Source organism: Lacerta agilis, chromosome 10, assembly GCF_009819535.1.
Source record: "Lacerta agilis isolate rLacAgi1 chromosome 10, rLacAgi1.pri, whole genome shotgun sequence".
Taxonomy (NCBI): Eukaryota; Metazoa; Chordata; class Lepidosauria; order Squamata; family Lacertidae; genus Lacerta; species Lacerta agilis.
The window spans coordinates 61,524,455-61,551,965 of NC_046321.1; the positions used below are offsets into that span (position 1 = coordinate 61,524,455).

General features: G+C 45.7%; 1 protein-coding gene across 6 annotated transcripts in view; it reads left to right on the plus strand.

Annotated features, from left to right (window-relative positions):
- Positions 1-1,211: 1,211 nt before the first annotated feature.
- CERK (ceramide kinase) overlaps positions 1,212-27,511 on the plus strand; it is a 53,440-nt gene continuing 27,140 nt past the window's right edge. For 2 of the 6 annotated variants that reach the window (XM_033162716.1, XM_033162717.1), the window contains exons 1-6: positions 1,212-1,362; positions 9,813-9,926; positions 13,398-13,520; positions 16,334-16,459; positions 20,174-20,237; positions 23,405-23,550. In XM_033162716.1, coding sequence (XP_033018607.1) covers positions 1,212-1,362; positions 9,813-9,926; positions 13,398-13,520; positions 16,334-16,459; positions 20,174-20,237; positions 23,405-23,550 — 724 coding nt within the window. The remainder of the gene's footprint in view (positions 1,363-9,812; positions 9,927-13,397; positions 13,521-16,333; positions 16,460-20,173; positions 20,238-23,404; positions 23,551-27,511) is intronic. The other 4 variants (XM_033162720.1, XM_033162719.1, XM_033162721.1 and 1 more) reach the window with 4 other exon arrangements.

The following is a 27,511-nucleotide window of genomic DNA, read 5'->3' on the forward strand; positions in this document are numbered from 1 at the left end:
TTGTCACTGACCTACACTGCACCTTCTGAGGTACGGTGTCTCTTTCCCAGCCTTGAAATAAGATGTAGCGGAGTTTGGCTGGCTTTTATATGGGTTCTTTTATATGGGTTCCATCCTGATTCTTTCCACCCTATAATCTGCAGCAATCCCTGGATGTGTGGATGAGTTTTAGCTTGTTCTAGCCTTATCTTCTGGTCCATGGGGTCACGAAGAGTCGGACACGACTGAACGACTGAACAACAACAAGCCTTATCCTGACTTGAAACTTTTTGTATGTTTTGGATGATGATGATGATGATGATGATGATGATGATTTTATTATCTTTCCCCCTCCTCTGCTAAACTGCTTGGTGGTGGTTGTCAAGAGGCATATAAATGTTTTGGGGAAAACAAACAATAAAATAAAATAAAATAAAATAAAATAAAATAAAATAAAATAAAATAAAATAAAATAAAATAAAATAAAATAAAATATAGTTGCCCTATCCTTTTCTCCTTACTGCGTTATAATTTGTTGGAAGCCGCCCAGAGTGGCTGGGGTAGCCCAGTCAGATGGGTGACATATAAATAATAAATATATTGTCATTATTATTTATGATGATGATTTATTTCTCCTTGCATCTGCTAGTGCACTCTCCTTCCTTGGAGGTTTTTAAGAAGAGCTTGGCCGGTCACCCGTCATGGATGCTCCAGTTGAGATCGCTGCCACTGCAGGGGGCTGGACTAGATGACCCTTGGGGGGTCCCCTTCCATTGCGAAGATTCCCCCCCCCCCCCGCAACCCCGAGACTCGCCTTCCCCCTCCCTCTTCTTCCTCCTCCTCCAAAGGGAGCGGAAGAAGAAGAAGAAGAAGTGAGGGCAACTCCGGTTGAGGGCAAGACTGAGGCGCCGGCTTCATCGGCGGCCGCTGGGCTTGCGCGAACTAGCCCCCCCTTCTCTCCCCACGCACCCCCCTCCCTCGCCGCCGCTACCCACCACGCGCATGCTCCGTGGGATGGGACCTGCGAAAATTCTGAAGGATAACAGATTCTAAAATGCCAGGCTGGGCAGAGGCGCGCGCGCAGGCGGACTGAGCGGCGGCGGCGGCGGCTCTAGGCAGCCTCGCCATCCTCCCCGGGCCGCCGCGAGCGAGGGCCGCCCTCCTCCGTCAGCCGCGATGCCGCTCGGGCGGAGGCAGGTGGCGGAGGAGCCCCGCTGAAGGGGACCGGAGCCATGGGCGAGAGTTCCCCCCCTCCGGCTGGCCGGCGCCGGACCCGGCTCGTCTCCTCGCTGGTGCTGGGGCAGCGCGCCTGCGAGGTCGCCCTGGACCCGGAGAGAGGCGCCTTGGAGTGGACGGAGCAGCCGCAGCCGCGCGGGGGGAGAGGTGAGGACGCTTTTGGGGAGGGGGGAGAGGGCTCCGAGCCATGTGCAGAGTGCCGCCGCCGCCGCCGCCGCCTCCCTCCTCACCTCCAAGACGCTTCCCCTCCCCTTTTCAAGTTAAGCCATGTTGGCGGCGCTTTCGGAATCAGGGCTCCTCCGGGCCATGTGCAGAGTGCCGCTCCCAGCCCACCACCAGCTAGGAACTGCCACTTTCCCCCTTAGGGCAACAACATCAACAACGACAAAGAACCTCGGGTGTTTTTCAGGGCTCTGAGCCATATGCAGAGTGCCGCTCTCTCCCTCCCCATGCTCAAGACAGTGCGGGTTTCCCCTCTTTTCAAGTTAAGCCATGGTGGTGGTGGTGACGGTGACGCTTTCGGATTCAGGGCTCCGAGCCATGTGCAGAGTGCCGCTCTCTCCCTCCCCGCCTCCAAGACACTGCCACTCCCCCCCTTTTCAAGTTAATCCGTGGTTGTGGTGGTGGTGGCGCTTTCCGAATCAGGGCTCCGGGCCATGCGCAGAGTGGCGCTCCCAGCCCACCACCAGCTAGGAACTGCCACTTTCTCCCTTAGAGCAAAAAAAGGCTCGGGTGTTTTTCAGGGCTCCGGGCCATGTGCAGAGTGCCACTCACGCCCACCCCCACCACTAAGGAACTGCCACTTCTCCCATGGGTATACAACAACAACAAGGGTGACTTCAAGAGGAACTTCTGGGCCCTCCTAGTTTTCACCCCTTTTCAAGTTAAACAATGGTTGTTGTTGTTGTGATGTTTTTGGAGTTGGGGCTCTGAGCCATGTGCAGAGTGCCATCCCTCCCTCCCCACCAGCACTACCAAGGAACTGCCACTTTCCCCCTTATGTAAAAAAACAACAACTCAGTTGACTTTCAGAGGGACTCTTGGGCCTTCCCAGTTAAACCACGAGTTAAACAATGGTTGTTGTTGATTATGGTTGTTAAGTTGTTGTTGTTGTTGTTGTTTTAAATTACATTTATACCCTGCCTCTGTCCTGCCAGGCTTCAGTTTGGCGAGGTGCTGCTGCCGAGAGCCACAACCCAAAAGGCAAGAGCCTCAGCCTTGGGTCCTTCGACGTTGTTGAACTACAACCTCCCACCCTTCCTACCCAGCATGGCCAGTGGCCATGGATGATGGGAGTTGTAGTCCATGAACATCTGGGGGCCCAAGGCTGGGCAAGACTTTGAAGGCCGTTGGGGAGCGCTGAGGATGGTTGGGAGCAGGGCAAGGGCTTCCGGTGGCCTATTCTAAGGTGGGTCGCAACACAGGACTGGTCGTTGTATATAGGGAAAATTTAAAGAAATCCCCATATGCTTGGTTCACAAGTATCCCAGGTCTGAAGGCTACTGCGCCGAGAAACCTCTGAAAAATGGTTGCGCTACTTAACTCACACAGAGCCGTCTTGTTTGGTGGCCCATGGCAATCAGCATAAGGCAGGGCCGGCCCAAGATATTTTGCCACTTGAGGCGAGCCACAAAATGGTGCTCCCCTCCCTGCCAGGGGAGACGTGGTGAGTGAAAATCCGACATCAGGATCAAGGGGGGAAATAAAGATCTACTTTGGGATCTGCTGTCCCTGTGGATCTTGCCGCCTGAGGCCGTCTTCTTGCCTCACCTTGCCTCATGGCTGGGCTGGCCCTGACATAAGGGCACCACCTCCACCACCCAGTTCAGACTTCTCTTGAAGTTGGGGCACGATTTCTCCCAAGCTGCTATTTTTTCCGGGGCCCGCACAAGGAACTTCGTTCTCTTCTCATTAGTGTTTGCATCCTTTGTCAGCATCGCAGCCTGAAAGGTTTCACATTCCTGTTTCACATTTGCTAGTCAGATATGTCTGTGTGAATGAAAGATGTGTTGACGGCGTCACTGGTTCTGAAAACTGCTCTTACAAGTTCAGTGGCTGGCAGCCTTCTAAGAAAGTCACGTGCTTCGTTTTATTTTATCTTTTGCCGTTGGCTGTGTTTGTATTTTAAATATTTGTAAAGTATTAGCAGTTTTGTTTTTTAAGAGTGAACACAGGTTTGCACTGCTACGTACAGGGTGTTTGGACAATGGCTGGTAAAAGTTCTTTTACGATTGTCGGTCTTAAGCAGTTAAATGTCCCTGTTTGCCCATTACATTAGGTCAACTCTTTTTTTAAATGGCCTGGCCTGGTTCAATGTCAGTTCTACATGCTACAAATAAAAACTGCAGTCTGTTGAGAGCCTGTTCACACAATACAGTTTTTGACCACACAATAAATACAGTTTTTGACCTGGCATATGTTCCTATGCGCAAACTTTAAGTCAGGCATTTGTTCTCAGTGAAAGGAAGCACCCCAGCGCTTAGATAAGCGACAGGAACCTGTGGTCCTCAAGACCTCAGCTGACCTCAGCTCCAGCAACATGGTCAATGGGCACGGATGATGGGACTTGTAGTCCAACAATATATGGAGAGAGCACGGGACCCTTCTCCTCAGTTCCTTCCTGCAGCCCTAATCCCATCTACTATTTTCACCCTTGGCCTTAACTCTGAACTCAGATCAAGCAGCAGATCCCGCAGTTAAACTGGACATGCTCAGAAATAAGTCCCATTGAGTTAAATAGGCCTTACTCCCTGGTAAGTGTATATCAGACTGTTCCCTAACCCTCTTGCAGTGCACTGTGGACAGATCTGGGCCATCCTTTCAGGGTGACTCAGGTATGTTTGTTTTGCACAGCAATAATCCTGCGTAACATTTAAAGTCCCCCACCCTCAGCCTTAGCCATGCCAGCCATTGCACCTTCTCTCTTCCTGTTGCCCCAGAAGCTCAGGAGCAGCTGGAAGGAAGGGGCGGCAGTGCAACCTTCATTTCACTTTGAATCTGTATACCACCTTTCCAGATTATGATACACAAGGCAGTTTAAAACAACAAAATATAGCCTGGCCTCCCAGCACTGTCTCATCTTACAGCTCCTCCCCACCGGCTGCTACTATCACATCTCTCTTTTCGGGGCTTCTGGCTTCATAACAACCTCTCTTTCTTCTGTGCTGCAGTTAGACCAAAGTCAATGTGTTCTTCCTCTCTAGCATGAGCAGAGCCTTTCTTGCTGCAGCCCCAATGCTATGGACACACCTTTCTGGGGTGGGGTGGGGGGTGGAGTCCGATCAGCTGCTTCCTTTTCACAGCAAAAAACACGTTTGCTTCGATCGGTTTTGGGGTATTAACCACTCCTCTGCCCTGTTTTATTGCTTCACTATTTTCCAGTTTTGTATTGTAAGCCACTTTGCAGCTGAATAACAGGACAGGCACATATTTAGTAACTCATATAAGGATAAATAATTGTGCCTATCTCATACGACCCATGGCTTCTCCCAGAGTCCCGAGTCGATTTGAAGACAACTGGTTATTTCTCCTGCAGGGGTGCCTCCCCCCCAGGGGCGTAGCAAGGTAAATTGGTACCCGGGGGCAAAAAAAAAAAAAATTGCCACACCCCCCCCAGAGGCGTAGGAAGGTCAGGTGGTACCCGGTGCGGAAAAATTTCTTGTCACCCCCCCATTGATTCCCCCCTGCAAAAATGGTTTTACGTTTATTTCATATTTTCTTACAAAGGAATAATAACAAGTAATAATAATAATAAACTTTTATTTATATCCCGCCCTCCCCGGCTGAAATCGGGCTCAGGGTGGCTGACGTCAGATACATAACATTGGTATAAAATCAGACAATAATTAAATTACCTCTTAAAAACATCTCAAAATCAAATTCTAATTAGATGGCTTTCCACAGGGTTAGGGTTGGGAACAGTAAGTGCTCCACTGAACTGAAATTTCAGCCCTCAAGACATAGGAAAACAGCCAAGTGAACAGCTATTTTGGTGGAGGAGGGTCAAGATATTAACCGATATGCATGAAATTTCATATATAGCTATATAATCCCTAGTATAGTAAGATAAGACCTTTGGAGCAGGCATTTAAAAAAAAAGTTTTTTATGAACCGCTCGAGTAGGGCATTCATTGTTCCTTGATAATTTGTCACCCCCTCCATTATGGGACATGGGGCAGCCCGCCCCCTACTCCCCCTTGCTACGCCCCTGCTCCCCCCAGCCCACCTGGCTCCACCAAGGCTGCATTCCCTCCGAGGAAAGTGGAGGTGACAACCCCATTCAGCTCCCTTGACTTTCATGCTCCATTTCTCAATGGCATCGTATGGAAATAATCGCCAACCCGAGAAGCTCTGTCCCTGACTTTGCCAGCTCTGCTGGCTTCTGTACTGCTGAGAAAGTAAAATACAATGCCAATCCGGCTTGTCAAGCAGGAACAGAGCATTCTGCTTTACCTGCTGAGAAGGCGACGAGCAAGGAAGAGGGACTGGTTTATGACCAGGGGCCCGATCCAGATTTGGCCCGAAGCTGGAAGTTCTCTCACCATCTCCCCCAGCCCACTTTGGCTTCCCACCATTCTGCTGGTTCCATCCCTTGTTTTCAGGATCAGATTAGGTGAGCCGCTCTCAGATTAGGTCGTTTGGTTTATGACCGATTAAGCCCTTCTCACGGAAGCTCATGGAATTTCAAGCAAACTTTCAGATGTACTTGGAAGTAGGATCGGCACAGGATCTCCCGGTACTCCAGAGCCTGCTTCCTCATCGGTGGCCATATTTACGTATAAGCTAAACAAGCTATAGCTTAGGGCCCCACTCTCATGGGACACCCCCCCCCCCCGAAAAAATAATTAAAGGGGAAAAAAACTGGATGTACATTTCCAAAATATAAGATAAAAAACAAATTGTAAAAAAACCACAGCAACAGTGTTTTGTGTTGTGTAGGCTTCTATGATGTAAGTAATGGCCTGCTAGCCTGCTCCCTAAAATATCACTGGTTTGCTCATTTCTATATATAGGGTGCCTACATTCTGCATGGACTGGTTGCATGGCAACATGCGCAAATGGATTTAGATACCTATTAGGTCCATAAATTACCATATAGCATTTATTCAACAGGGATACGGGTGGCGCTGTGGGTTAAACCACAGAGCCTAGGGCTTGCAGATCAGAAGGTCGGCGGTTCGAATCCCCGTGATGGGGTGAGCTCTCGTTGCTCGGTCCCAGCTCCTGCCCACCTAACAGTTCGAAAGCATGTCAATGTGCAAGTAGATAAATAGGTATCGCTCCAGCAGGAAGGTAAACGGCGTTTCCGTGCGCTGCTCTGGTTCGCCAGAAGCGGCTTAGTCATGTTGGCCACATGACCCGGAAGCTGTACGCCAGCTCCCTCGGCCAGTAACGCGAGATGAGCGCCACATCCCCAGAGTTGTCCGCGACTGGACCTGATGGTCAGGGGTCCCTTTACCTTTACCTTTATCCATGTTTGTTAACTGATGTGGTTAAACATTTTTTAAAAAAAACAGACTTGAGTTTTAGCACACATGAAAAACTTAAAACAAATCTGAATAGCCTTTGGACTATAATGTAACTTAAATAGAAAACTATCTTTCGGAAAAAGAAATACTCCAAAAGCATTTTATTTTAAAAATCCAATTTAAATCAAAAAGTTCTGATTTCAATCAAAAAGTTCCAATTTAAATTTTAAAAAATCCAATTTAAATAAAAAAAAATCTGATCTTCTCACCGTGCCTAATGATAGGGCTGGAAATTGAAGCTGGATTGAGAGAAATTTTGACATGCCACTGGCATTCTGTTAGATAAAAAGGATCTTAAAAGCCAGAGAACAGGCTTCTCCATTTGTTTTCCGTTCGCCCCCCCCCCCCTTTAAAGATCTCTATGGGCTCTTCAAGTAACTCTCTGCTTCGCTCGTTCATCTTATGTCAATACTTTCAAATCCACCTTAAGCTTTGTGTGTCAATAAGTAGTGAAATGCCAGGACGGTTGAATATGGCCTTCTTTAATGAACTTGAGAACCTGACCTACTTCTGGAGCTATTTAACTCAACATTTTAAAAGATTTGTAACGCTACTCCTCAATCTAAATCTGATTGGGCCATTGCAGGAAACAGGAAGCTCTCCTTTTGCAAGCAAAATGCATTGAAAGAGAACCGACGAGACAATGCCAGGCTTTGGGGAATGAGAGAAAAAGTCCCCGGCAATAATAAAGTGCACTGCTGCAGGCTTTGATCTCCTGCCAAAATAAGCATTGTTTACCTGAGGAAGATTAATACATAAGGGAAGTATCAGTTGATGAGCTGTCTGGTGAGACTGGCCTCTTACATAACAGGAAGCCCTGTAACACAACACAGCCCTATGCACTTACTCAAGAATAAAAAGGTGAAGGGGAAAAATAGGTCAAATCAAGAATGAAGCCCTTTTGTAATGGGGAGATTTATTCTTACATAAGCTTGAGCAGAATTGCATCACCAGCCACTTAAATAGTACCAGGCTTGCAGAAAACATCAGTTTCTGTAGTTCTTCACCCCTTGGACAGGGGTGAGGAATCTCTGGTCCTCCAGATGTTGTTAGACTCCAGCTCCCATCAGACACCGTCAGCATAGCCAATGGCCAGGTTGTTAACAGTCCAACCACATCTGGAGGGCCGCAGTTTCCTCCACCCCCCAGAGAGTGTTCGAAATTAGCCAGGCGCCAGGTGCATTTAGAAATGTAGAGATTATAGTAAATCCTTTTTGTGGGTGTTGTCCTTTCCCCCCTAATAAATGAATGATAATAAAATTATTATTAAAACTAAATAAAAAACCAATCTAAGTGCCACTCAAACTTGTCATGCTGTTACAAATAAGACAATGATGCTCCAGTCTTTTTCATGTTACAGGTAGGTAGCCGTGTTGGTCTGCCATGGTCAAAACAAAATATAAAATCAAAAAATCCTTCCAGTAGGACCTTAGAGACCAACTAAGTTTGTTCTTGGTGTGAGCTTTCGTGTGCATGCACACTTCTTCAGATAGAAGTGTGCATGCACACAAAAGCTCATACCAAGAACAAACTTAGTTGGTCTCTAAGGTGCTACTGGAAGGATTTTTTTATTTTTTATTTTTTATTTTGTTTTGACTATGGCAGACCAACACGGCTACCTACCTGTAACTAAAATTATTATTATTATTATTATTATTATTATTATTATTATTATTATTATTTTATACCCTTTCCCAGCCACTCTGGGCAGCTTCCAACAAAAGATTAAAAACATGATAAAATTTCAAACAAAAAAACTTCCCTAAACAGGGCTGCCTTCAGGTGTCTTCTAAAAGTCAGATGGTTGTTTATCTCCTTGACATCTGATGGGAGGGCGTTCCACAGGGCGGGCGCCACCACCGAGAAGGCCCTCTGCCTGGTTCCCTGTAACTTCGCTTCTCGCAGTGAGGGAACCGCCAGAAGGCCCTCGGCGGTGGATGAAAACCAGGAGCTGGCCCTAGGCATGACTTAAGTATGGAATAATAATGATGATAATGAATAGCTGAGCGCAAATAATTTGTGGTCCATCATCATCATCATTTGTTTGTGTGTCTGTCCCACCAACCCCTGAGACTTCTACAAGTTTCTCAGAGTGGGTTACATAGATTTTGGAGTCAACTTGCTCTCCAGCTAGCGGTCCTGCCAAAAATACATTAAGGGGTCAGCCTCTGGCACCTCAAATTCTTACTTTGGATTGCCGTTCCAGTTTCTGTGATCGGTGATGCTCGTTTTATCACGTGTTACTTTTACATGTTGCTTCAGCAAGCAGGATTGCAAAATGTGACTTGCACGTTTTTGGAAATACAGTATTTATTGTTGATATGTGCTTTGCATCAAAGGCAGAATTGCGCCAGGTTCCTTGGAAGCGATTAAACATATTGGTTTGAATTTGATGGGTGGGGAGGGATGACCCCCCCCCGAAACCATGGGTAGGCAAACCAAGGCTCGGGGGCCGGCCCAATCGCCTTCTAAATCCTGCGGACAGTCTAGGAATCAGCGTGTTTTTAGTAGAATGTTTCCTTTTATTTAAAATGCATCTCTGGGTTATATGTGGGGCATAGGAATTCGTTCACCCCCCCCCTATAGTCTGGCCCCCCATAAGGTTTGAGGGACAGTGAACCGGCTCCCTGCTGAAAATGTTTGCTGACTCCTGCCCCAAACCCAGTAAATGAATGAACATCAGAATCTAGTTAATACTTGATAGGGTTGCCCTGAACCTGGAATTTCCCCCACACAGCCGGTATTCAGACTTTGTGAACAGCGTCTGGGTAGAAATTGCTGATATGTCTGGGAAAATCCGGACGCAAGCAGCCCATACACTTTTGTGTCCAGGTTTTCACTTTTTGAAATACGGCAACCCTTTACTTCTGGTCGGGAGGAGGAACCGAAAAGGATTTACTACAATCTCTACATTTCTAAATGCACCTGGCGCCTGGCTAATTTCGACAGTGTACCTGCATGTCGAATCGTCTCTCTTAATTTTTCGCATTTTCTTCTAGAAGCAGAAGCCGAAGGATTCTGATACTGTGTAGATCTTCCTCACAAGAGTGCTGTATTTCTTTTTCGCAGAGAGCTATGCTGTGCCCATATCTGAGATTATTGCTGTCGAGGAAACAGAAATCGATAAGAAACAATCTAATAGTGGGAAATGGCAGAAAATGGCAAAGCCGCATGCATTCACAGGTAAAACACAACGGCAGCACCGTTTTTTTTTTTTAAAAACATCTGTTTGCTGAATGTTTGCAATATTCTCCCAAGCGGTGAGAGAAATCTTACCACTCCATCTGCTTTCTTGGATTTCTCGCCAAGAAATCGTTTGGAGTAACTTACCACTTGGCATAACATAATCTATATTCCACCCTCACCAACCCTCAATTCTGAGTGGAGAAATTTGCCGCAAAACTACTCTGATTTCCACTACAGAACACAATAGCATCATTAACTACAATGCCCCTTTGCCTGTCTGGCAGAAAACGGACCTTTAGGGGGCATATTAAGGGAAAGCAAACAATAAATTGTTTTGAATTTGTCTTTTGACCCACTAGGGTATATGCCTGGACTTTGTGTGTGTGAATTTTCACCACACACAACTTTCAAATTATAGGGAATTATTAAGTGCTTCAAAGTAGTGACAGGATGCATGTTTTCACATGTGCTCCGTATTTTAAATGCATATAATATATGAGTTTTTTAAAAATTGATGGCATAGCTATAAACTTAACCAAGGGTTTATTGATTGCTTAAATGCCCAAAGTGTTTGTTTATTTTTAACCTAAAGTCCTACTAAATCTTTACCCTATTGAATCCATTAAATGGTCACGGTTTTCTGCCTTGTATCTGCACTTTTAAAAAATGGTAATTATTAACATTCTGACAGGTGGTTTTTCCTCACAACAGACTCTTCTTCCCCCCCCCCCCACAAAGGAAGAGCAAGACCTACTTGACTTCAAAATATAAACCTTAAAAAAATTGAGAAGCCCTGTCTGTCTGAGGTGAAAGGGAAAGCGCTCGATTAGCTTCTAATTCCTTTGAATACCTTGTGAATAAATAGAGGGTTTTCCCTTTTACATTGGTGAAATATGAGATATTCTGGGTACCTTGAAATGAATCTTTACATACAACTTTGTTTGCGTAGGACAGGCATCCTCAAACTCGGCCCTCCAGATGCTTTGGGACTACAACTCCCATCATCCCTAGCTAACAGGACCAGTGGTCAGGGATGATGGGAACTGTAGTCCCAAAACATCTGGGGGGGCCCAAGTTTGGGGGTGCCTGGCACAGGAGTTCCACGCTTTGCCTGTCACCTGAAAGTAGACTTTATTACGGTCGACGACCAGCAAACACACACACACAAAAGACACATACAGAATCAATAATAAATGCAATTTAAAATTGATTTGAGATTTGATCTAAACGGGGTTGGCCGTATTAAAATTAAAGTACATTAAAATTAATAATTACTGCTTTAAAAGAATAAATTTAGAAATTAATTAAAAAATCAACAATTCAGATTATTATAATACTTAAATCAAAAGAAGGATCAGGAGCCACCTAATTGTGCAGACCGAAGCTTAATAGCGACAGCACAGAACTTTGCCACCGCAGCTGTGACCTCAGGGTTGGCATCTGAGAGGAGCCAATGGGCATAGTGTTCTTCGGGACATCCAGGAGACTCACATAATAGTGGAGAGATAAGTTCATTCCATAAAGCCCTATAAAAGCGGCAACGGAGAAGTACGTGGTCTGTAGTCTCTACTTCTCCGGAGTCGCATGGACAGAGTCTGTCGCCCAAAGGAACCCCCCTATACCTCCCATCCAATACGGCAGATGGCAGGACATGATTTCGGGCCAGTGTGAACGCCCTTCTGTGGGATGGGACCTCGAGCTGAGTAAAATACCTAGCTGGGAGTTGTAAGTATCTCCGCTCCTCTGGGGTTAAAAAAAGAGGGACTTTACTAAAGTCATTTTGCCTCTCGATAGCCATTAACCTCTGCTTGACTAATGCCCCTGCTGTGTTGTAACTATGTGAACACAGGTAAGCTGGATGTAGACCTATGCTCGTCATCTTGTTTTCTATGGCTTTTCAGTGTCTTCCCCCCAAATCTGGAAAGTCGGAGGCTGTTTCCGAAAGACCTTCAGCCAACTGTATAAAATTACAGCTTAATTTGGAATGCCTTCCCCATTTTTGGTGCCCATACCTTGAAGCTACTGTCACATGCCAACTGAAAGACAGGAATGTTAATTAGGAAGTCAAATCTCGTCTATGCCGTAAAACTGACTTGGTGGTCTCTATAGTCCTATTCAGAATTATATTTCATGTGTTGCTCTAATAAGTGGGTGGGGCCATAACAAATAGCCCCACCCCCAAGTCTCCGTGTATACATTGTGAATGTCTGCAGAAAGGGAGTCCTTGCTCAGGGTTCCGGATTACATGGGGGTGGGGCTACTTGGGACATGTGACACTGGGGGCGGAGCTAGTCAACTTAGGCCCACGCCCACTTCTGGATACGGCTTCTTTTTCTTTTTTTCTTCTGCCTCAAATTCCCACCTGCAATACAGGGCTAGTGATACCGGTCTACCTTATGGGATTGTTGTACTTTATCAATGACTTGGGTGATGGGCTTGAGGGCATCCTGATCAAGTTTGCAGATGACACCAAATTGGGAGGGGTGGCTAATACCCCAGAGGACAGGATCACACTTCAAAATGACCTTAACAGATTAGAGAATTGGGCCAAATCAAACAAGATGAATTTTAACAGGGAGAAATGTAAAGTACTACACTTGGGCAAAAAAAATATGAAAGGCACAAATACAGGATGGGGGACACCTGGCTTGAGAGCAGTACATGTGAAAAGGATCTAGGAGTCTTGGTAGACCATAAACTTGACACGAGTCAACAGTGTGATGCAGCAGCTAAAAAAGCCAATGCAATTCTGGGCTGCATCAATAGGAGTATAGCGTCTAGATCAAGGGAGGTAATAGTACCACTATATTCTGCTCTGGTCAGACCTCACCTGGAGTACTGTGTCCAGTTCTGGGCACCACAGTTCAAGAAGGATACTGACAAGCTGGAACGTGTCCAGAGGAGGGCAACCAAAATGGTCAAAGGCCTGGAAACGATGCCTTATGAGGAACGGCTTAGAGAGCTGGGTATGTTCAGCTTGGAGAAGAGAAGGTTAAGGGGTGATATGCTAGCCATGTTCAAATATATAAAAGGATGTCATATAGAGGAGGGAGAAAGGTTGTTTTCTGCTGCTCCAGAGAAGCGGACACGGGGCAATGGATTCAAACTCCAAGAAAGAAGATTCCACCTAAACATTAGGAAGAACTTCCTGACAGTGAGAGCTGTTCGGCAGTGGAATTTGCTGCCAAGGAGTGTGGTGGAGTCTCCTTCTTTGGAGGTCTTTATGTTAGGAATGCTTTGATGGTGTTTCCTGCTTGGCAGGGGGTTGGACTGGATGGCCCTTGTGGTCTCTTCCAACTCTATGATTCTACTTTTTAATGAGATAATGCACGCGGAGTTCTTTGAACCCCACCAACCTCTATATAAATACTAAGTTATGTTTTCTGGAGTTAATTTCACCGCACGTTTAAAGGACTCTTCAGACTCTGCCTCCCTCATGTGCACATAACCCTTTTTGTTTGTTTGCAGTGCACTACGCGAAGAGAGTACATAATCACCGCTGGCGGTGCAAAGACGTGACCTTCTGGTGCATTAATGAGCAACTTTGTAATCAGTGGATGCATGCGCTCAGAGAATTACTTGATTTGCAGAGTAAGTTCTCGATGCGCAATCTGTTTCCTCCGCTGCCTTTGATGGAGATCAAAACCCTTGAGTACAGCAAGCAAAAAACGGGGCAAGGGGTTTGTTACAGGTGCCGAGAGTCATTAGGAGCCCCCATTTGCCTCCTAGAGCTACCAATTCCCAGAGTGGTTTAACAACCAATTCCTCTTTCCAGGGAATTTTGGAAACTGTAGCCCAAGGCAGAGAAATAATGTATAGCGTTAACATGGCCCTGTTTTAGGCTAAGGATGGAGAACCTGTGGTCCTCTCCTGTGGCATTATTCCAACTTCCAGCAGACTTGGCCAGCATGGCCAATGGTCAGGGATGATACATGAAGTCTAGCACCACCTAGGACATAAGTGTAGGTGAAGAAGATTAAAGGTAAGAAAAAACAGGAGTTCATTGATAACTGGAAACCTCTAAAGAGTTACTTAACAAAATAAGTGTTGCAATCTGAATTCGGTAGCAGCTGTTGAATAAGCTCTGTAAATAAAGGTTAAATGGGTTAAAACCCATATATATATATATACATACCGTATATACTTGTGCATAAGCCGACTTTTTCAGCCCATTTTTTGGGCTGAAAAAGTCGCCCTCGGCTTATGCGCAAGTGAGGCGGGCGGTGGGGAAGGAAAAGCAGAGAGAAAGAGCTTCTCTCCGCTTTCCACTCCCTCCCCCCACCCCACCGGGAAATGTGCAGGACGGGGGCATCTTCTCCGATCCCGTCCTGTGCGTTTGCAGCTGTCTGCGAGGTGGTTGGGAAGGAAAAGCAGAGAGAAAGAGTTTCTCTCCGCTTCCCTCCCCCCCACCCCACCAGGAAATGCGCAGGATGGAGATCTGAGACGCTTCTCCGATCCCCCGCACGATCCCATCCCGTGCATTTGCAGCTGTCTGCGAGGTCCTAGCGCCTCCAGACACAAGCTGGAAGGGTAAAGATGCCTCTGCCTCCACTCACCAGCAGAAAGGCACAGAATGGAGGATCGGAGAAGCACTGCACAATGCTTCCCCCTCTGTCAGTTGGGGGGGGGGGAGAGAAGTGGAGAGAAGCTCTTTCCTGCGAAAGGCACAGGACAGGATCAGAGAAGCTGGGGGCACTGGCTTGCCAAGGGTTAAAAAGGATTGAGTGGGACTCCTAGAGAGGTCAGGAAATACCAAGCCCACCTACAAAAGGAGGAGGGGGCCTTTGTCTCTCTCTTCTGCACGTGCTGCATCCCTGGCGCTGGACCTTTGTCTCTCTTTTCTACACGTGCTGCATCCCTGGCGCCTCCTGAATCCAGTGAGTCTCTGCTCATCTTGCAAAGGGTCCATTGGGGAGAAGAGGGGGGTCCCTGGGATGAAGGGGAGGGTGCAGGGAGGACCCCCAAGTCAAGGAACAGAGGCTCTTGCCCCCCTCCTCTCTGCAAAGCCCAGGAGGAGGCAAGGTCACAGGAGCTCTGCAACTCTTATCTTCCTTTGGATCCATTCACAGCTTGGCTGTTTGGGAAGGGAGGGTTCTTTGGGGAGGGAAGAAAAGGGCCTGAAAATAAACCCCCTCACACTCAGGAATCAGTCCCATTTATTGATAGAGGTTGTAGGGGGATGGAAATATTGGACATAAAATACACCAAAGAAATAAAAAGGAAAGCCTAACTGTTGGAAGAGGGGAGGGGGCAAATAAAAGAAAGCGCTTATTCCTGTGGTGCAGAGTCAAGCCTATGGAACTCCTTGCCCCTGTTTTTCTTTGAAATAAATATTCAAAAACATTTAATCTACTGATGTCTCAATTAATGTAATTTTATTTATTTTTATTTTTGAAATTTACCAGTAGTTGCTGCATTTCCCACCCTCGGCTTATGCGCAAGTCAATAAGTTTTCCCAGTTTTTTGTGGTCAAATTAGGTGCCTCGGCTTATATTTGCGTCGGCTTATACTCGCGTATATACGGTATATATATATCCATAGATGCATATTAATATTTTATTATGATTTTGCTGATGAATTAAGGCAATAGGTTTACTAGAGTGAAAAGATGTTGAGAAGGACGGGAATAACAACAACAACAACAACAATAATTTATTATTATTATTATTATTATTATTATTATTATTATTATTATTTACTAGCTGGCCTGGCCACGCGTTGCAGTGGCTTTTTTGTGAAATAGAAAAGGTATATATATATATATATATATATATATATATAAACTGTCCATGCCCACAGCTTCTCCCGTTGAATTTCCACCTGCCTCCTCTCCGTCTTTTCCCCGTTTCTTCCTCCCTCCACACACCCTCCACACAGCTTCTCCTGTTGAATTTCCACCTGCCTCCCCTCCGTATTTCCCTCCGTTTCTGACTGCCTCCACACAGCATTAAATATAAAAAAGGGGGCGGAAAAGAAGTAGCTTGGCTGTCTTGAATTTATTGGTGGAAAATGGGATAAAAGTATTCAAAGTAATTATAGTTCAGTTAACTATACATATCACCCCCCAAAAAATCATGCACCCTTATCCATTTTCTGGCCTATTACTTGAACATCTTTTTTAAAAACTGAAAAAGGGAAAGAATGCTAGAACAGGGCTTAAAATGCAAAAAAAGGAAGATGGTATGACATTGACTGAAAGTTTGCAGGAATCTTTAGGAGCTCTGCTCAGTCATGATAGCGTTTATTACATTTGAATTATTATTTCCAATGAACTTGGCCCTCTAAATTGCTTTGTAAAAACAACAACAACAAAACAACCCACTGATACTCATGAAGGAATTTAGGAGCGAATAATCCTAAAAACTATTTAGTTTCAACTGGTATACCCTTTTTCACTTTGGCAGCCTCTAGACCAAAGCACTTGCTTGTATATATTAATCCGTACGGTGGGAAAAAACAAGGAGAGAAGATCTATGAACAGACGGTAGCTCCATTGTTTAGCCTAGCCTCCATTTCAACAGATGTTATAGGTGAGTAATGTAAAAATGGTCTGTTATCAAATGCGTCCCTTCATCTCGTGCATGTTTTAGAAAGAACTGCCTTTAACTTAATTCCATGTCAATGCTGTTGCGCAACAGGGGTTTGCCGCTGAACCTACACAAGGAGTTTCTCGATTCCGGTAAGGAAAGTTGTGCCGCAACGCAACCCAGCACACTGTGATACTATGGAGACACTTAAGCAGCAGTTGCACAAGCCATGAGCAGAGGATCCCGATAATAATAATAATAATTATTATTATTATTATTATTATTATTATTTGTACCCCGCCCATCTGGCTGGATTTCCCCAGCCACTCTGGGCGGCTTCCAACAGAAATCAAATACAAAAATATCACACATTAAAAACTTCCCTAAAAAGGGCTGCCTTCAGGTATTTTCTGAATGTCAGGTAGTTGTTTATTTCCTTGACCTGTGATGGGAGGGCGTTCCACAGGGCGGGCGCCACTACCGAGAAGGCCCTCTGCCTGGTTCCCTGTAGCTTTGCTTCTCGCAGTGAGGGAACCGCCAGAAGGCCCTCGGCACTGGATCTCAGTGTCCGGGCTGAATGATGGGGGTGGAGACGCTCCTTCAGGTATACAGGACCGAGGCCGTTTAGGCATCGCACACATGCGCCATACATAGCGACGCGGCACATGCGCTATACATAGAGGTTTGCCGCCGACACCGCTTGAGAGCCATACGGACGGCGGTGGAATCCCTCGATCACCACTACAGCTGTGTGTAGAGGATCCTCCGTTCGCGGCTGCAGCCGTGAGCAGAGGATCCACGGCTATGTACAGCGCATGTGCCGCGTCGCTGCGTACGGCGCATGTGTTGTACGTACGCACATGCGCCCTACGTAGCGGCGCCCCGCCCCGAGTGTCACAACGCCTTCCTTCGCCCCAGGTGCAGATTGTGCGCATCCCAGCTGCATTTCCACATCCAGCCTGCTGCAGCCGCTTGGGTCGGGTCTCAGGTCAACCCCGAGTGCACCGTAGTGCGAAATGCCCGTTTGTCGAGAAACAGCTGCAAGGTTTTGCATCTCCCTGGGAGCTGCACAGTGCTCATTTAATTCTCCGGATGCAGAGCGCTTTCTCAGTCCTGAAATAAATAAGCATGCAAAGCAAAAAAGGGAAAACTCCACCTGAAAACATTTGCATGTGCTTTCTTAGCTGTCAACAAGAGAACAAGCACCGCTCATTGGCACCTGAGCCTCTCCTTCTTTCCTAAACGTACACAGCCTTGCTCGAGTTCAGATTGCCATCGCTATGCTGAGAAAGACTCCTAAGAGATTGGGCAGGCCTTTGTGCGTGTCGCCGGAAGGTTTTCTGGCCACTTACTATGTGTGTGTATTTTTAGAAAGGTGCTGTGAAAACTCCAAGCATTTTGCAGCCATGTTGTTTGCACAGGGTTCACCTCATATTTGGCACTGGCGTAAATACTTTCCAAATCCACACTGAATATAGATTACCGGATTGTTGCTTTCCTTTCAAGGAGGCTGATGACCATGTAGTAGCTACTTACCCCTTTTCTTATCCAGCTATTATGCGCTTCCTTCTTTTGCTGGAATAACGGTCCATTTTTTCCATAGGAAACTTGGGTGATTACCCTAAAGGGAAGCATTTTCTAGCTGGGAAGAGCAAACAGCGTTTGAGGCCCTGGGGCTGGCAGAAATCTGGTGAAATTTCTGCAGGCCAGGCTCTACCACAGACCTTCCAAGTGTCCTCATTTTCCAGGGACGTCCCTGATTTAGAGAAGCCATCTCGGTTTCTGATTTGATCCCGGAATGTCCCACTTTTCCTTAGAAAGTCTCTATTTTCATTGAAAAAATGTTGGAGGGTATGGAGTTATCCGAGCCATCTGAAGGCAATCCTGTATAGGGAAGGTTTTTTTAATGTTTAATGTTTTATGATGTTTTTATATACATGTTGGAAGCTGCCCAGAGGGGCTGGGACAACCCAGTACGATGTGTGGGGTATATTGGGTTGAATATAAGCCGTATTTCCCCCTCCCCTCCAAAAAATTCCAACTGTGAAAAGTTAAAATGCAGCTTATATTCACAGCCTTACGAGAGCGCCCCCCCCCAAGCAGCCCTGGAGCGTGGGGCAACGGTGCCCAGCTCGCCAGGCCCTCCTAAGCCGCCCTTGAATTTTAAAGGTGCAGCTTATTTGCGAGTACGGCTTATATTCGGGTCAATACAATACAATATCATTATGGAATAGGTAAAGGGACCCCTGACCATTAGGTCCAGTCGCGGATGACTCTGGGGTTGCGGCGCTCATCTTGCTTTACTGGCCGAGGGAGCCGGCGTACAGCTTCAGGGTCATGTGGCCAGCATGACTAAGCCGCTTCTGGCGAACCAGAGCAGCGCACGGAAACGCCGTTTACCTTCCCGCCAGAGCGGTACCTATTCATCTACGGTACTTGAAATTTGACATGCTTTCGAACTGTTAGGTTGGCAGGAGCAGGGACCAAACTACAGGAGATCACCCCATCGTGGGGATTCAAACCGCCAACCTTCTGATCAGCAAGCCCTAGGCTCTATGGTTTAACCCCCAGCGCCACCCGCATCCTATCATTATGGAATAGGATGCCCCTATTTTCATCGGAGAAATGTTGGGGGGGGGGGTATGCTGTCATACAAGCAAGAAGTGAAGAAGCTGTGGCTCTCCAAAGGTTGTCAGACGTTTCCCATCATCCTCGAATAATTGGGAATGCTGGCTGGGGCTGATGGGAGTCCACCAGAGGGTTCCCCTTTCCTGGTAATCTGGGTTCATAAACCCAGCATCATCTGGCATGCCACAATTGTGGCAGTGAGAGCCAGTGTGGTGTAGTGGTTAAGAGCGGTAGACTTGTAATCTGGTGAACTGGGTTCGCTTCCCCGCTCCTCCACATGCAGCTGCTGGGTGACCTTGGGCTAGTCACACTTCTTTGAAGTCTCTCAGCCCTGCTCACCTCACAGAGTGTTTGTTGTGGGGGAGGAAGGGAAAGGAGAATGTTAGCTGCTTCGAGACTCCTTCGGGTAGTGATAAAGCGGGATATCAAATCCAAACTCCTCCTCCTCTTCTTCTACACTGTGGTTGCAGTTTGCCCATGGAGGCGAACCTACTTCAGCCCTGCCCTGTTTCACGAATGAGCCATATCTGCGTCCCATAATGGCTTTTTTATATTGCTGTACACAAGGCGGTTTGCAGGCAGGAGAAACAACAGAACATGCAGCGAAGATCACGCAATCTGGTCATGGAAAGCCCCTGCATTTTAAATGAACTTGTATTGACTAAAGCAATAAATAACTCGTAAGAATATAACAATGCACCGCAAGACGAACTCTCAAAATATCAGCAGGTTATTGTAACAGGAATTCACTCTCAGCAATTGCAGTGAATGATTACCCAGTTGTAATCAATAAAAATGGTAGCAGAGTTAGAGTACGTAAAATAGATGGGCTAGTCCTGGATGACACCCTACATAACAATGGGTGGAGCTGCAGTTTGGTCAAATACGATGTGGTTTATCAGAATCCTGACGCCTTACAGTAGCCTAGGCTGCTTCCTCCCTCAGGCAGCTGCAACAGCAATAAGTGTCAGGAACCAAAATGGTCATAAACCAGTAGTTTTCTCCCTTACTTAACCATTTATGCACACATATGATCCTCTTTTTAATATAATGTCCTAAAGCTGTTTGTTCCTTTTCTTCCTCCCTCAGTCACTGAACGCGCTAATCATGCAAGGGATAACTTACTTGAAGTTAATCTAGAGAAATACGATGGGTAAGTTCTCTCTCTCTTACATTAATCTGTTTTTTTTTTAGGTAAAGTACACAGTCTGTACGTGCCCTGCTCAATAGACAACAGGAATGACTGCCCAATAATTCGGGGATCCCCTTTAGATTTCTGCGAGGAGCTTGCTTCAGCCACCCGATTTAGCGCCTCTCTTTCTGACCTTATTCCCGGGCACCTGCTGCGGCTGCAGTCCCTATCGATTCATAAACGAACCCCAAAGAGAGCCTGCTTAGTATTGTAGGGGACGGAGAAGTCCCTGTGATGTTTTGAAACCATTGGGGCGTCTACCGCCGAGTGAGCTTTGGCACATCTTGCATTTTCTCTCGTGGCGTAGGAGAGCTGAAAATAATGCCAATACATTTCACATCTGGCGACCAATGTGCCGCTTTGGTTTCAGATAATATGTGGGCAGACGAGTCCCAAAAGCCCGGGGCCCACATTTTCATGGTCCTCTAGCAGCTACGGTGGCTCGTTTTCCAGATTGCAGAGCCTGCTGCTCGAAGGCTCGTTTCCTTTGCTTTCTGATAATTTAGGAGACGCATGAGAAAACGGCCAATGCCTTAATTCATGCCCAGTGAAACAGAAGTTCCTCTCGGCCCATAAATCTTCCAGGAAAGCTCCGTAATGCCTAATGATGCCCTTTTATCGACGGCGTAGCACATTTATTTATCATTGTGCATGTTTATAATCCTCACCGGTATATTCTCAGAAAGTTTAGCCGATTCTAATCGCCCTTTGGGAAGAAGATGGGTTGGGCAGGGGGAGATATCCTCAAGCAAGCTAATTTCCCTTCTGCTCTCCTATTTCTACGCATGCAGGCTATAATCCAACAGAACTGGTCCATGCATATAGCAGGGCTTGTCTGTCGCAGGCTATGGGAAAGCGTTCCCTCCATTCCCAGCTCCCTCTCCCTCCCCCAGAATCCTACGACGCACGCACAGAGCTCAGGATCATGGGCACCTGGTATAGGAATGCTAATTCTCTGCTTCTGCCGTGCCCGCTAAGATGGAGATTAATTAAACCGCCGGGTGCCCCGCTAATGCAAGGCCTTCTCACCAAGTCACAATTCCTCGAGCATTAATCCTCCCCTAATTACTACAACGCCGAGTCAAATAGTATTGAGATTCCAATTACGCCGGGCACGGAAATGGTTGTTGTAGGGGACAGGCGTCCTGGATCATTCCTGAGGCTCGGAATATATGGACGCTCTAGTTGTTATAGACAGATCGGCCGGCGGTTACAAGCAGACAAATTACCAGCGTTCTATACCAATCCCACAACATTTCCAGTTGCTGTCTTTGTCCCTCTGGTCTCATTAACATAAGAGAGAGCTTTGGATAGGAGGTGTTGGAGATAATGCAGTTGTGGTGGTGGTGGTGGGAAATGTGTTTCTGTTTATCTTTTCAAATACAGCAGATATCTCACAGCAGATGATGAGGCAGCAAATGCAGAGATAGTCGAGATGATGGCTTTCCTGTTACCCAAATGTGACATGTAGAGTTTCCCGTCTGCCTCTGCGACATATCACAGCCAGCTCTTGAGCTGTAGGAGAATTCAGCCGCCTCTTAACGAATTAAAGCTCGTTTCTGCTGTGGGTTTAAACATCACTTGAATGGGGATCAACCTGCCAGCTCAGCATTCCTTGAAAACTTTCACTAAGACTTCCCCCAGTACAGTGGTTCCTTGGTTCTCAAACTTAATCCATTCCAGAAGTCGGTTCCATAACCAAGGCGTTCCAAAACCAAGGCGCGCTTTCCCATAAAAAGTAATGCAAAACGGATTAATGCGTTCCAGACTTTTAAAAACAACCCCTAAAACAGCAATTTAACGTGGATTTTACTATCTATAAATTGATCCATAAAATGAAAGCAATAATCAATGTACTGTAAAATAAATAAGATAGTATCGTAGATGATTAAAAATAATCATTCTTACATGCGCTGATGATAGTCATTGTTTGGATGGGTGTGTGTGTGGCTTTTATCCATTTCCGCAGTCACACAATCAATAGCTGAACTGGGTTCCACACAGTCACAAAAACGAATTAACCGACAAAGCCTCAAAAACAAAAACGCAAAATAAATGGCAAAAACAGAAGCGCCAAACTTAATCCATTCCAGAAGTCTGCTTTACTTCCGAAATGTTCGAAAACCAAGGCGCAGCTTCTGATTGGTGCAGGCACCCCGGAAACAATAGCCAACAGCTGCATCGGACGTTCGGCTTCTGAAAAACGTTCGAAAACCGGAACGCTTACTTTCGGGTTTTGGCGTTTGGGAACCAAGGTGTTTGAGAACCAAAGGCGTTTGAGAACCAAGGTACCACTGTATCTTGCAGTACCAACTGGCGAGGAATTTGATGGGAAATATCCACAGGATTAGCCCCTGCCAATGTGGTTGGGTCATTTAAATGATCTCCCAGCCATTTGTGCACCTGTGGGATTGCTGAAAGGACCATCCAGTCGCTCACAAATTCTTGCTGCCCATGGTAAAATCTTCAGAACAGCAGCCTAGCTGTAAGATGATCAGAAGCAGGGGCGTTGGCGGAGATTACGAATGCTAACTCATTAGGTGAAATCCCTGTAAAATGGAAGAGGAACAGTATTCCATGTTGGTGTCTGCCTCGTGTTTTCTGTTTTGTTTTCAACTGATGTCTGAAACTAGGGAAGAATTATTTCACAATTAGCCCCAACTCTGCCTCCTCCCCCCGAACAGGTTTACAACTGTTCTGTGATCTGAAGTTACATTTTGAATGGATTAATTCAAGACACACAGTGAACCAGCCTTAAGAACCTGATAAGGAGGTTTTTCTTTTTCTTGTTGGTTCTTCCTTGATAAAGGGAACCATATCTATTGTCAAAACAAAATAAAATAAAAAATTCCTTCCAGTAGCACCTTAGAAACCAACTAAATTTGTTCTTGGTATGAGCTGTGTATCTGAAGAAGTGTGCATGCACATGAAAGCTCATACCAAGAACAAACTTAGTTGGTCTCTAAGGTGTTACTGGAATGAATTTTTTATTTTATTTTGTTTTGACTATGGCAGACCAACACGGCTACCTACCTGTAACATATCTATTGTGTTGAGAGTGTCTGACATATTTGTTTATTCCTTCGTTTGCCGTGAGCGTGCATTTTAATTTGTGTATTTCCCGGCAGTGTTGTTTGTGTTGGTGGGGACGGCATGTTCAATGAAGTGATGCATGGTTTGATTGGAAGGACGCAGAAGGATTCTGGCATAGATCAGAATAACCCCAAAGCACCATTAGTCCAATGCAATATCAGGATTGGCATAATCCCAGCTGGTAAGAATCGCAAAACGGCTCACTTTCTCCATACGTCATTATATTGAAGTTATGATTTATTGCACGTTTCATCAGACCCTGGGGTTGTGCGGCAAATTGGCTGCTGGTATTTCGAGGTTGTCTGTATCTGAAGGGAATCGCAAACAGTTGCCAGACCTCCATCACCCCAACCTCTGTGCGTTTAGCCAAACCCATGAATGGCTCTCTTCACAGATAATGGATGTATACATAGAGGTCAGAGACTGGAACATGCAGATATCACCCTGCTCATTTCCCTTCCGTACGATTATTCTACATGGCTGAGCGTGCCATCAGCCCCAACAGTTATGGCATAGTCAGAACAAAATAAAAAAATTCCTTCCAGTAGCACCTTAGAGACCAACTAAGTTTGTTCTTGGTATGAGCTTTCGTGTGCATGCACACTTCTTCAGATACGCTGAAACGGAAGTCACCAGACCCTTATATATAGTGAGAGAGTGAGGAGGGGTATTACTCAGAAGGGTGGTGGGAATGTGTGACTGGCTGATAGGTGTGGAAAACCTGTGGACGACTGTTAACGGCTGCAATTGGTCTTACAAGAAAAGGCAAGGGGTGAGATGGCTAAAGATAGCTTTGCCATGTATAATGAGATAAGAATCCAATGTCTTTGTTCAGACCAGGTTTCTCCGTGGTTTTAAGTTTGGTAATGAGTTGCAATTCAGCAACTTCTCTTTCCAGTCTATTTCTGAAATTCCTTTGTAGTAAGGCAGCTACTTTGAGATCTTGTATAGAATGTCCTGGGAGACTGAAGTGTTCTCCTACTGGCTTCTCTGTCTTGTATTTCCTGATAACAGATTTATGTCCATTTATCCTTTGGCGTAGGGTTTGGCCTGTTTGTCCAATATAGAGAGCTGGGTCTGGTGACTTCTGTTTCAGTGTATCTGAAGGAGTGTGTATGCACACGAAAGCTCATACCAAGAACAAACTTAGTTGGTCTCTAAGGTGCTACTGGAAGGAATTTTTGTATTTTTTATTTTGACTATGGCAGACCAACACAGCTACCTACCTGTAACTGGTGTTATGGCATATTAAGATTTCAAGGACACTGAGTATGTGAGATAATTGAGCCTTCAATAATTATTATTATTATTATTATTATTATTATTATTATATACCGCCCTATACACAGGGGTCTCAGGGCAGTTCACAGAATAAAATCAAGATATAAAACCACAAAAAACTTAATAAAAATAAAAACAACAACCCAATAGCCCCACACCAAAAAAAAAAAAAAACATTTTTAAAGGGCATAAGATGTAAAGGCCAGGTTAAAAAGGAATGTTTTTGCCTATCGCCAAAAGGTGTATAACAGGCCTAGGCAAACTCCGGCCCTCCAGATGTTTTTGGGACTACAATTCCATCATCCCTGACCACTGGTTCTGTTAGCTAGGGATGATGGGAATTGTAGTTCCAAAACATCTGGAGGGCCGGAGTTCGCCTATGCCTGGTGTATAATGAAGGAGCCAGGCAAACTTTCCTGGGGAGAGCATCCCACAAACGGGGAGCCACTGCAGAGAAGGCCCCATTCTCGTGTTGCCACCCACTTATCACCAGCATTCTTCCCCTTCCTCTTGGGCCAGCCAGTTTTACCCCAGAAGGACCTTATTTAAAGGAGCCTGGAATCCTACGCTCAGGAACAGCACCCCAGTTTTCCATCGCTGCCCCTCCATAGTTCAGGGATCTTATAAGAAAACAGGACAGCGCAGGATTACCATCCTGCATTTATTCTACATTGCTTTAGCAGATTTATAGCATTTGGCCTGTGTTTTAGATTTAGATTGTTTTGTCTTTTGTGAAGATTTAACGTCTCTTTGTTTGTTGTTTGTGGGCTGTTAGTACCCTTGACATGTGTTCTCCAGGACTGTCTATTCTCACTGGAACAAACCCTAGTCCAGGGGTCGCCAAACTAAGGCCCGGGGGCCGGATGTGGCCCAATCGCCTTCTAAATGCAGCCCGCGGACGGCCCGGGAATCAGCGTGTTTTTACATGAGTAGAATGTGTCCTTTTATTTAAAATGCATCCCTGGGTTATTTGTGGGGCATAGGAATTCGTTCATTTATTTTTTTCCGAAATATAGTCCGGCCCCCCACAAGGTCTGAGGGACAGTGGACCGGCCCCTTGCTGAAAAAGTTTGCTGACCCTGCCCTAGTCCTTTTATTTATATGTAAAGGCAAGCTTTTCAGGTTTGCCTTGATGTGTGTTCCTAGCCAATTCTATTTAGAAAGCTATGGACATGTCAGGATTTAGTCTAAAGAAAGAACACATCTTGGTGGATTTTGCTAGGAATAGTTTGGACTTCACACCTGCCCCATGAGCCCCCAATCTATCGCTTTCCTTTTAAATTGGGAAGTATCCTCTAAAGTAGTCTATTTACTTTTATTTGGTTATGGACATGATTTACAGGTGAAAATCGAAAAATTACCGGTAGAATATCGTGGAAAAGTCCATTTATGTAAGCAATTGTTTTCATTAGCTACTGGAGTTTAATATATGAGACAGACTCATGACATGCAAAGTGAGATATGTCAAGCCTTTATTTGTTATAATTGTGATGATTATGGTGTACAGCTGATGAAAACCCCAAAGTTGAAATTGTTAATTTGGGGTTCTCATCAGCTGTGCACCATAACCATCACAATTATAACAAATAAAGGCTTGACATATCTCGCTTTGCATGTCATGAGTCTATCTCATATATTAGTTTCACCTTTTAAGTTGAATTACTGAAAGAAATGAACCTCTCCACGATATTCTAATTTTTCGAGTTTCACCTGTATACTTCACCTTTCAACAGGTTCCCAGGGGAACTGACAAAAAGTTTAAAATGATGCTAAACAAATTAAGACAAAAGCATTAAAACACAGGCGGCGGCGGCAGCAGCAGTAATAATAATAATAATAATAATAATAATAATAATAATTTATTTATTCATACCCCCACCCATCTGGCTGGATTTCCCCAGCCACTCCGTGCAGCTCCCAACAGAATATTAAAAACACGATAAAACATCAGACATTTAAAAACTACCATAAACAGGCTTGCCTTCAGATGTAGGAACAAATGCAAAGCGGGAGAAAGGCAACTTTAACATAGAACAAGGGTCAGCAAACTTTTTCAGCAGGGGGCCGGTCCACTCTCCCCCAGACCTTGTGGGGGGCCGGACTATATTTTGGAAAGAAAAAAAGGAACAAATTCCTATGCCTCACAAATAACCCAGAGAAGCATTTTAAATAAAATCACACATTCTACTCACATAAAAACACCAGGCAGGCCCCACAAATAACCCAGAGATGCGACTTCCGGTTAGGTGCCGAGTCAATGGCGGACGGGAGTCCGACGGCTCCGTCCTCCGTTAGGCGATAGGGAGCTCCGTGCCTGCGCCACGGGTCCCTTAAAGCCACGGGAAGAGCGTCCCGTGGACCGACGGCTTCGTGGGTCCCAGACGTGCTGTCTCCGCTCCTGATTTACCCTCGTAAGGGGGAGAATCGGGCGAGCGGAGCCCCAGCACGGGACTGAAGAAGCGGCTGCCTGCGGAGGATCAAAGCAGCGATCCCGCCAGACCTGAGCACCCGGCACTTCCTACATAGAAACTTCCAAAGAAACTCTGTAAGTCAAAAATTTGGATTATTTTACAAGTTTAAAGAGCACTGCTTGCAGAGGAAACTCCAAAAGGAAGCCTGTTCCCTTTGAACTGTTTGCGCGAGCTTGGTAGCGCTAAAGGATCAAAGCCGCGGCTAACGGGAAAGTTTTGCGAACTCTGCCAAACTTTTTAAAAGTGATTTAAAAGTTGTTTGAAGTTTGTTTAAAGATCCAAAAACAGTTGATATGGCAAAAGAAGAAGCCCCTCACCCTCTGGATTAGGATTCCGGGTCAGTAGCGGGCTGGGATATATTGTTGCCATTTTTTCTTTGTTGGTGTTCCA